Here is an 11903-nt window from a genome sequence, read left to right on the forward strand (position 1 = left end):
CGCAGCTGCTTTGCAGCCATTGCTCCCCGTTGTTAGTGTAGCAGCTCACACAAGCCGATTGGAGCTTCAGAGTTTTTTATATTTAAAGTCCCCCTCTATTGAAAAGCCTGTTTTTTTGTAGTTTTTAACATGTATTTGTGGCATTTTTCTTATGAAAAAAACAGTGAAGATGATAATTTGTTAAACTAGAAAGTAGTCTCTGAAGATGCTGAAGCTTTTTGCTGAAAATTGTGACACAGGTTACTTAAATTGCTAAAAGACTTTTAGCAAATTTAGCCAATTTTTCTTTCGTTAAAGATAAATGAAAGAGCGCTGAAGTTGACCTAAATATCTTAACATTTTGTAGTAAAGTTGCTTAAAAATCCCTAATACATGCCACTTTTGCAAAAATATTTAGTGTTGTTACGTAAATATGAACTAAACTCCAAATAAGCCCAAAAACATTAGTAGATATTAGCCAAAAAAGCTAGCATGTTGCTGAGATAGAAGCTAAACTCTAAATTAGCATTAACACCTCAGTAGATGCCAAATTACCCAAAAAGCTAACACATTGCTGAAATACTAGTTAAATTCCAAAATATCCTGAAATTCCTCATTGAACTAAATTAGTTAAAATGTTAGCTCGTTGCTAAAATAGAAGATAAACTCTTAATTAGCCTAAAAAGAACCTCAGCAGATAACAAATTAGTCAAAAACATTAGCATATTGCCAAAATATTAGCTCCAATTTTTTGGAAAATTACTATAAAAGATAAAAATATAGCCCATGAATATATATAAAGGCTTGTTGCTAATCTACTTTGTTTGTTGTTCTTTTTTCAACTTTACTACACTCTGACTCCATATATTATGAAGTGACGACTAATCGACTATTGAAGTCGTCAACTAGTCGTGGCAGCCCTATTTGACAGCAGTAGTGTGGGTATATCTTGTGCCTCACCCCCAGAATATTGTTCCTGCAGATTTTTTCACATTTCCATCATATCTTATTTTCTCAATCTAAGCAAAGTATCAGGCCATGTAACACCATGGTTATTAAATTTGCTATCTTTTCGGAGTCTTCAGTCCTCATTCAGTGCAGATAAGTTTATCCGAGAAAATTCCTTGATCTGCCGAGCTCCCACGCTGCTTACAAAGAGATGATTGCTTATTAAGTCGCTGCAGTTCTGAAAGATTTTATTAGAAGTCGGGGGGGGAATTAATTTTCAATAGCATTTTGAAAAGCCGAATCATCTCATCAAATTCAGCTGGAGAGCATTTAGCACACACCTGAGCCTTCTCAAATGTAACCTTTCATAGGCAACACATGGTTTCTTTATCACATCACAGATAACCAACATCAAAGATCCTGTATTTGCCTCCTGACCACCCCTAAGAAATCTGATAGTACAGCACATGCTCATTTAGATGTTAGTCTGAGGGTGAATTCGGTTTATCGGTCGTATTTCCAGTTTAATTTTTAGCTCTCAGACAGTCACCTGCATGAGTCATGATCAAGTTGTTGAATCGTAAACAGGGTTTGAGTTGTGCAGCATGACCTGACTGAAATTTAATGACTGCTGCCATCAGATGGGAGCATGATTTGCATCCAATTTGTGCGCAGCAGAACTGTCAAAAACTAACATCCCCTCAAGCGAGCCGGCTTCACTTACAAGTGCCGACTGCTGAGGCGTCACAGAGGTGAGGAGCTCTCTGTCAACCCCTCACAAATGCTCCCTTTTATTTTTCACACACATCTTTGAGGCTTTTCTGTTAGCATCATTACTCAAGTGGAATTATCATCCAGTGTGGACAAAGTGTATCAATCTCTTCACTACGGCTGTAACAACTGTCCAAGTTCAGTATATTATTGCAATATCGGGGTTCACCTTTTGCAGCCTCGCTGCTTCACTGATTTTTTTTGTTTGTTTTTAAAGAGCCAACCATCCTGATTGGTTGTTGATGCCAGCCCTCCTCTGGACAGAAACTTTCCAGGGTTACATACAATAAATCTTCACAATCAGATCTTAGTTTTCATTCTATGCCACTGTCCTTGTTTTTCTAAGAAGGTTTGAGTTTTTTTTTTAGTTAAAATAGGAACAAAAATTGTGAAAATGTTCATGTCTGTCTGAGAAAAGTGTATCAAGTGTGTAGTGAGGAGTTTTACAACATCTGTATTACCTATTGATTGTGGTTACATATCTCCCGCCATAACTGAGGGAATACTGTACTCGGATATTAATGATCTGTTCCCGAAAATATGGGTAGAAATATTTGTTACATCCAAGATTGCTGATTCAATCCCTCTACTGTAAAATGTAGAATAATGTCCCACATCATCTTTTGATTTGGGGGTCTTTTAGTGAGCAAAAGTTTCATACAAGCGTCTTGAGTTGCCAGTTTTTGTGACGAACCGGATTAGTCACGTGACTAAGAAAATCTGCAAGACTGCGAATAAAGAAATGCAATCTGGAAAAAAAATGTTTGAAATTCTAGATTTTTTGAACCAAAGCCAAAATGTTTTAGAACCTCAAGATTTGTGGGTTCAACAGAAACAGTTTTGACATTAAAGAGAAATTTGTCTTGATCCAAATTCACTTTTTATTTCCAGAATTTCCTTTTTTTAACTTGTTTTGTCGTTCCTTGCAGCAGAGCCTCTGGATGGAGAGGAGTACCTGGACATTCTAGGCATCATGCGAAACCAAGCGGGTCGATATGAATGCAGAGCCAATAACGACGTTGCCACGCCTGATTCCAAATACGTCACTGTTGTTGTCAACTGTAAGTAAGAACAATTTGTCATTTTTTATGAGAACTAAACATCTAACATTGTTCTGAGGAATTTTTTAAAGATGATAAAAGCACAAATTTAAACCTGTAAATGTCAACCTATAGATAAAAATTTGGGACAGACAAGAAATTCCCTTAAAATGTCTAAAATTGTCTTTCTTTCTTTTTAAAATGAAAACAGTGTTTGACTCTGACTGATATAGCTTTGATTTTTAATAGAACAAAATAAAAGATATTTCACTATGACTACAGTCACATATCCCAAAATGATGCCACAGAGCGACCTATGGCCCTTCGAGGGAAAAAGTTGGGCACCCCTGGTTTAAAGTTACATCTAGGTTCAGTCACTACTTATTTACTGGAAAGATAAAAAGTTAAAGCTAAATGCTAATGTATATTCACGAAAACATACATTAATGAGAAAAGGTGTGTACTTACATAGCTTGTTAATACCTTCTTAAAAGACCCAATACTTTACAGCACATGTGTCAAAGTCAAGGCCCAGGGGCCGGATCCGGCCCTCCAGGTAATTCTATCCGGCCCTCCAGATCATTTTATTTTATGGTTATTAATGTGCCGATGTTATCTTATGCTCATTTTTTACTTGTATAATTCTGACCAAATATATTTTTATGGAGAGTAAAATATTAAAAGTTATTAAAGGTTTAAGTTAAATTATTCTGAAATGATATTCCTGCCTTTTTATTATTCGTAATTATGTTACAAAGTTACGATTTTAAAGTTACAAAAAAATGGGCATTCTGCTAGCTTTTTGGCTTATTTAGGCTTTTTTTTTTGTTTTTTAGGCTATTTTGAAGTTTAGCTATTTTTTGAGCCACATGCTAGCTGTTTTGGCTAACTTAGGTTTTTAAAACATCTGCATAACAAAATAAAAATACTTTCACCCCTGGGCATAATGTACCAGACCGGACCAGACTGAACCGCTCAATGGAAACGAGGCTTTTGTTTCCGGGGTGGGAGGGGTCTGCAACACCTAAAAACACTCAATCTTGTTTATAATTTTTGACCGAGCGCCACGTAGCTTTCAGAATCACTTCGACATCAATCAACACAACCTGATGAACTCCTTACATAAGGTGTTCTGGATTATAAAGTGCAGCGTCGTTAAAAACGTAGGCCTTTAAGTGCTCCTTATAGTGGGGAAAATACTGCAGGCTTATATGTGGCTTATATTCAAAGTAGGCCCAGTCGCTTGAATACCGCGGCTTGAATCAATGGAATGGAATGAAAAAATACAGTTGGAAAAATGCCAGCGGTCCTGCCCAGAACTCACTTTACACTTTGTCTAAAAGCAGCATATTTGTAATTTAAAAAAAGACCTGGAAAAATTGCTCCAAAATGGTTGGAGTGGGTCTTTAAAGGATAACCAGACAAGGAGGTTGGAGGCTGACTCTACCTACAGCCAAAATGTGAAACTCCAGTCGGGGGTGAGGCTGGGGAACAGGACTGTTATCATTACTGCAGATCATGATGTGGGACTTACATGGTTTGACCAATGACAAAATTAAAATGTAATACCTCAATTCAACCTTCGCATAGATGGTGTTTGACTTTATTTTCAAGAATTAAACAATTTGTTTTAATTTGTCAAAAATTTGGCAATGACCAACAGGGAGGACTTGTAAAGCCCCATTAACGTCAACATCCAAAAAAAGTTAATTTATGGTTTGGTTTCCCTTTAAGGACAGCACTTGTGTGTGAAAAAGCACACTTTTTGCTCTACTTGACTTTAGAAACATGGTGCTCCCAACTCAGTGTGTTGAAATAGTTTTTACCTTAATATCATTACATCTCTGATTTACCTTTCAGACCCTCCGACAATAATAAAGGCCAGCAACTCAGAGACTCCTGTGGGCCGCCTGGGGACGCTGCAGTGTGAGGCTGTTGCTGTTCCCAGCGCGGAGTTTGAATGGTACAGGGATGAAAAGAGGTACAGCACCACACACCTACATGTACATATACCAATTCAGGCTGCAATCTGCAGGTTAAAACATGAAACTTGTGCACCTAATGTGATTTATTTGAACTTAAAGTTACCTCAGAGTAACATCAACTGTGTGCAGTCACATGAAGCGTCTACACAGAGAACCACCAATTAACCATCATTACACCAAACACCGTAATGGCTGATGATTAATGATCTCCTGTAACCCGCTCGACATTTGCTGTTGATTTACAGGCTTGTCAGGCGTGTACATTTTTAACAATTGTGTCTTGAAAACATTGTGTTGATTATTTATTAGATACACCTATAAAGCGCAGCAGCTGTTGAAAGATTACTTTAGATTGACTCTCCTGGAGGTGGAGAGCTAACCTGACTGATGCTATAGCATTATGTGCAACATGATTGGACAAAATAATGAGGTTTACATTTCATATGGAGGCTGCACCGACAAGCAGCTTATGGCTTCATCGTATGCATTCTTTATTGTAAATGCTCTGCATCAGTAGCTGTTAGATCCGTTTCTGCTCAGAAGCATCATCGCTGTGTGCAGAGCCTCCTTTTAGCTCCTCTTCTGCAGTTGACCTCTTTAATGCCTTTTGTCAAAACCAACACTTGCAATACGTCTAATTCAGGGATCAACAAACTACGGCCCGCGGGCCGGATAAGGCCCACCTCCACATTTGGCTCAGCAACTCAAACACTATTGAGAGAGATTGTGATGATTTTTCATTTATTTTCCCCCAACCTGGCTAATCGAGTCACACATAGAACATGACTTTTTATTCCATCCTTCTGTGACGGGAGGGAATATTATTGGTTTAAATATAAAAGGTTTAGTATAATTTTTTCTGTGAAGATTGCAAAAATTAATTATTTAACATTTGGCTATGTGTGGCTTTTTGGAAAACCATAAATGTTTAGATTTTGACACATCAGAGAAGAAAACAGTTAAGTGGCCCTCACAAGAAAAAGTTTGGGGATTCCTGCTCTAATTAAACATTGGAATAAATCTTTATTCTTTTTCCTGTGATAACGAATCATTAACTCAAATAACCACAATTCTTTTGTGTCTCGTCTAATGCCTGGTTCACACTGGACGCAGAAGCGCTGTGGAATAGAGGTCACTTCCATTCGGCGCCCTTGTTAACCTATAGTGCTGTTCACTCCAGGCGCAGAGCGCCGTGGTCCTCCACAGGAGGCTTTGGGTCTATTTTGTGCGTGAGGATCCGTGTCAATTCTGACAGGAAGCTACATCAAAATACCAGAGAAAATCTGTTTTTTTAATCAAAATATAACAATTTTTTCACAATAAAACACAGCGATTGACAAATGCGATCAAGTTTTTGTATCTAAACAGACTGTAGAGATGAAAATGAATACACAATCACAACACACATCCACAGACAACAGATAAATTAAGTTTTAACAACTGATATATTAAAGAAATGAAGACCTACTAACTACTTGCTTCTTTTTAGCAGAAACATGGGGTAACATTTCTAGGTTATTAATTTACCCTTGAGGGAAAAAACAAAACAAAAAGGCTCCAGCAGAAGCGCCTGTCGACATCGCGAAAAATGTTCTGCGTCCAGTGTGAACCCAGCCTAGTGTGATATTACTTTAGTGATTTTGATTTTCATTGATCTTGTAGAATTACACGAACATCTGGCAACCTAGTCTTTGAAAATCTCTGAAAAAGCTTTCCCTCTGCCAAAACCAGTTGCACCGAAATGGAAATCAAGCTCCAAGCAGACTGCCTTAATCGAAAATGTAAGCCGTCCAACTGGACACAGATGTCCTTTCCCAAATCAGGGCTCTAGAGTGTGACCAATTTGGTCGCATTTGCGACTAGATTTTTCAATGGTGCGAATAAAAAAAATTCCTAAAATTCTTGATCGCACTGCTGCACGCAGTTGTTATGTGAGGAGAAAAAAAATAAACACACAGAATCTCTGTGACTCCAAAAGTCTCCTTTCTGTATTTGTGAGCAGGTGTAACAACCTCCAGTAAGAATTATTGTTATTTTATTAGAATGTACATCTGAAGGAGCTTCCACACCGGCCGCATCACTCACAATCAAGCGTAGGAGTCAAGAGTCGGTCAGTTTGGGTCCGTGCGCACGCACCCCATGCATAGGCCTCGCGCTGATATGCAGCTCTGTTACCCCGGACACTACCGCGGAGAAAAGCAGCTTCGTGCCACAGAGCTCTCATTATGAGACATTAGACTTTAGACATAGCTTTATTAATCCCTTTGGGACACACCCTGGGGGAAATTAGGTGGTGGGCAGCAGCCGTTCTCGACAGCGCTTTATTGCCCGAGTCTATGTTAGTGATATTGTGTATGTTGGACAAAAACGGGAAAGGAAAAAAATGCTTTTTTTCTTTTTTTTTTACTATGGCAAGCCAAAAAAATCATTTATTCACTGCAACATTATTGGTGTTTTTGGGTTAACTACGGTGGCCCTGAAGGTTAAATCACACAAAAACAAACTCATCAGTGCAAAACTGTATAAAGATCTAAATGACAACTAAAAATAAAAATCAAAAAATAAAAAACATCAAGTCTTGGAAATCAAAATAAAATTCCAGTAACCAAAACGATTCTAAGATAAATGAAAAAAGGAAATGTTTCAAAAAACAAAAGTAAATTTCAAAAATAAAATGAATGGCTCTGTATTGATTACAAACTAAAGATTTGTTTAGTTGAAGTTCCAGCTCTGTGGAGCATTTTAAAGTCCTGCTCCAACTAGATTTGTTTTTATTTATTCATATATCTGTTTTCAAAGCATTTTAAAGTGGTCTTTTCATTATCATTCTGCTGTTTTCAGTCCAAATCTAAAAACTTGTCGTTTTCTAGGACATATTTTCTGCAAAGTGACTGGAGTTGATTAGAAATTCACCTCTGAGTTGTGGCCGTGAGTGGTCTGAAGTAACCTCACGCTGATATCTACTGTAATCTTTGTTTACTCGCTCTCCCACTAGCTTACAGCCCCTCACACCCCCAAGCTAACATTATAGTGCAACAAAAACAGTGAGCAATATCATTTCTATCCAGCTGAACAGTTTAGATCCAGATTCCAGCTCAGACCAGGAAAACAAAGACGTCATTGATCTATTTGTCTACAAGTTGATGCATCAGAATCAGGCAGAAGGCAGAGCAGAAAAACTTTGATTCCACCCATTTCACTCGCTGTCACAAATTTAAGCTTTTTCAAACTGCGCATTTTTATTATTTTCTATATATAAATGTTATAGTTTATCATTATGGTAGAACGCTGTTATAAATAAAGGGCTTTAAGTTCACCATTATCAAGTCTTAATGCAGATATTCATAGCAGATAAAAAGGAAAGGGACCATGTAAAAGTGCTATTGAATGCAATAAAGTTGAGAAGGTTGGTGCATCTGACTTTTGTGCTGGTGTACCTACAAAAAAAAGTTAGGCGCACCGGTGCAACCAGCGCAAAAAGTTAGTCTAGAGCCCTGCAAACATATCGACCTTTTTTTTGGGAGTGTGTCACTGAAGCATTTGAGGAGGATTGAAATGGGACAAAGTTTACAGTAAAGAACTTGAATTTAAAAGTTTTACATAAGTCAGTCCCTCCAGGGTTTTGCGATTTTGCGATCGCAACTAATAACACAAATTCAAGCAAAGCGGAGATTAGTTCCTCACCCACATTTTTAACGCAACTTTCAGTAACTTTGACCAATCTACTGTGACAACAGTCATGGATGACAAATCAGCTTCACAACTGTCTTTCCCTTCTGACTTCTTCTTGGGAGCCGTGCTCTTTTATATGAACTCTCTTTAGCTCTCTGCCTTCATTCTAAGCACCATCCTCATCTTTGTGGTAGAAAGGCAGGGAAAAAAACGTTCAGAATGTGTAATTTCCCTCATGCACAAAGGCAAAAGTTTACTGAAGACAGTAAGGAAATATTAAAGCTAAGTCACACCGTTTCAGAGATTTTGTCTCTGAAGTAATAGACCTGTCATGCTAGCACTTGCAAGAAAAGAAAAGATTTATGGTTGTTGAAATATTTTTGCATTATCTGATGTTCCTGTGGAGGGGAAAGAGCAGCTTCATGGCAACTCTTGTCCTTTGTGTAAAAACAGGAAATGTTGTCCTTTCTTCTTGGATGAAGATGTAAACGCACCGTGAAAACATCACTTAACTATTGATTTGATATTCATCTTTTCTCTCATAAACAAAAGCTGGTGTTCAGCAGCTTATAGTATTTACCTGCTGATGCAGCCTGTTTGAATCCGGTAAACAAGGTCAATTAGGAGAAACTGATTTTCATTTACGACTTGTTGGGTACAAAAATTCGGTCATAACTATTACTCAAATTTATATATATATATAAATTTCTGGAGCAACCTGCTAACTAGCAACTTGTAAATAGGCAGAGACAGCTCTTTACAATTAAAGGTAATTTATGTTTTTATATCCTATGGTCATGACCCAGAGGTCATGACCATAGGAGACCAGGTGAGGTCATAAATTTAGAGCTTTATTCTATTGGTCAACTCCCTCTTCACAGCTCAAATTCTCCTGTCAATCTCACCCTCCGATCGTCCCTCACTCGTGACCAAGACCCCAAGATTTTACGTCGGGTCTTGAGCTCTACGCACAAATATTGCACACCCTGAGCACGCGCTGAATGTTCAACCCGGTATAAGGTGCTTACTGGCTGTGTGTGGTGCATTCAAAAACGCACTCTATGCGGGTTTATGAACGTGCGCTCAATAGGTGGTATCCACACCGGAGCAGCGCGCTCACACCGGTATCTGCAGGGAGGAGATTCTTCTTCTATTGTATTTTTACTGTTCATTAGCGCTCCTCCACCACTTACAATAGGGAGAATCTCAGAGCAAAAAGTCAAAGCAGTAAAAAAAAACAAATCTTGCTCCAGATGCTCTATTGGGTTTAAGTCAGGGGATGGTGAAGGTCATTCAATTGTTTCAATTCCTTCATCCTCCAGGTACTGCCTGCAGACTCTTGACACGTGAGGCCGGGCATTGTCGTGCATTAGAAGGAAACCAGGACCTACTGCACCAGCGTAGGGTCTGACAATGGGTTCAAGGATTTCATCTGGATACCTTATGGCAGTCAGAGCACCATTTCCTAGGCAGTAGAGGTCTGTGCGTCCCTCCATGGATATGCCTCCCCAGACCATCACTGACCCACCACCAAACCTGTCATGTTGAACCACGTTGCAGGCAGCATAACGTTCTCCTTGTCTTCTTCAGACTCTTTCACGTCTATCACAGGTGCTCAGGGTGAACCTGCTCTGGTCTGTGAAAGGTACAGGGCGCCAGTGGCGGACTTGATAATTCTGGTGTTCTTGAGCAAATGCCACTGGAGCTCCACGGTGCTGGGCAGTGAGCACAGGGCCCACTACAGGACGTGGGGCCCTCAGGCCACCTTCATGAAGTCTGTTCCTGATTGTTTGGGTAGAGACATTCACACCAGTGGCCCTCTGGAGGTCATTCTGTAGGGCACGGGTACACCCTGGACAGGTCTCCAGTCTGTCTCAGGGCCTCAATCACACACCCACTCACTCTCACATCCACACCTACGGGCAATTTAGAGTCACCAGTTAACCTATGAAGCATGTTTTTGGACGGTGGGAGGAAGCCGGAGTCCCCGGTGAAAACCCACGCATGCACGGGGAGAACATGCAAACTCCACACAGAAAGGTCCCAGCCGGTATTTGAACCGGGGCCTTCTCGCTGTGAGGCAAGAGTGCTAACCACTGCGCCACCGTGCAGCCCGCCAAAGACAGAGATTCCAAATTGAAATTCAGTTTCAGCTGTTTCCAGTTTCTGATCAGGTTATGAATTAAATGATTATTCTTAAACAAAGTTGTGTTTGTTTTGCTAGGAGCCAGCAAGAATGCACCAAAACAATCTTTTTCTATTTTTAGCCAGTTGGACCGGGAGTTTATGATTGATCCAGTAGTTTAAATTCCTAAACACTGAGTCCCAGTGGGGCTGCACGGTGGCGCAGTGGTTGGCGCTCTCGCCTCACAGCGAGAAGGCCCCGGTTCGACTCCCGGCTGGGACCTTTCTGTGTGGAGTTTGCATGTTCTCCCCGTGCATGTGTGGGTTTTCACCGGGGACTCCGGCTTCCTCCCACCATCCAAAAACATGCTTCATAGGTTGATTGGTGACTCTAAATTCCCCCTAGGTGTGAATGTGAGAGTGAATGGGTGTGTGATTGAGGCCCTGTGACAGACTGGCGACCTGTCCAGGGTGTACCCCGCCTTCGCCCTTCAGTAGCCGGGATAGGCTCCGGCACCCCGCGACCCCATATGGGAAGAAGCGGTCAAGAAAATGGATGGATGGATGAGTCCCAGTGGTAGAGTATAAAATCAGGGAGACCGAGACCCCCTTTGTTCTTTAGTTTACATAAATGGTTTTTAGCTTTCCTGTTTGTCTTATGCCTCTACAGAAATGGAATGTATTTTTTTGAAGAATGATTTCTTTAGAAAGACAGGGATATTTTGAAAATGGCATAACATTTGTTGTAGAAAGATCTTTTTTATGGCAGTGACTCTTCCAGTTAGAGAGATTTGTAGAGTATCAATTCGACTTCAGTTTTTCTAATAAAGGTGGAAAATTTGCCTCAAATAAGCAGGAATATTTCCTTGTCACCTCAATTCATAGATAGCTTGTTTTTTACTGAGAGATTTTGAAAGGAAAGCTATTCAAGTTATTCAAATCTCACATCTTAATAATAATAATAATACATTTTATTTGAAGCGCCTTTCATGACACCCAAGGACACTGTACTTGATAAAACAGAATAAATAGACATAAAAACAGAGCACAATAAAATTATACAAAAATAAATAAGTCAGCAAGAATAGACAGAAAATCAAAGTGAGAAGGCAGATTTAAACAGGTGAGTTTTTAGATGGGATTTGAAAATTGGTAGGGAGACAATATTGCGGAGTTCAGGTGGGAGAGAGTTCCAGAGTTTGGGAGCCGACCCACTGAAGGCTCGGCTCCCCATAGTGACTAGACGAGCGGGAGGTACAGAGAGCTGGAGAGAAGAAGATGACCGGAGAGAACGACGGGGGAGTAAATTTGGAGGAGATCAGAGAGGTAAGGAGGTGCCAGATTATGGAGGGCTTTAAAGGTCAGAAGGAGGAGTTTGAACTGA

The 11903-nt window shown here is 39.8% G+C and overlaps 1 protein-coding gene across 1 annotated transcript in view; it reads left to right on the forward strand.

The window, feature by feature from the left end:
- The window catches only part of lsamp (limbic system associated membrane protein), a gene marked incomplete in the record, with an annotated part of 297382 nt that overhangs the window by 256590 nt on the left and 28889 nt on the right, over positions 1 to 11903 (forward strand). Inside the window, 2 exon segments of the mRNA XM_024258139.2 lie at positions 2628 to 2759; positions 4599 to 4719. Of these exon segments, the coding sequence (XP_024113907.1) occupies positions 2628 to 2759; positions 4599 to 4719 (253 nt within the window).

The sequence above is a fragment of the Oryzias melastigma genome, linkage group LG13, assembly GCF_002922805.2.
Source record: "Oryzias melastigma strain HK-1 linkage group LG13, ASM292280v2, whole genome shotgun sequence".
Lineage (NCBI taxonomy): Eukaryota > Metazoa > Chordata > Actinopteri > Beloniformes > Adrianichthyidae > Oryzias > Oryzias melastigma.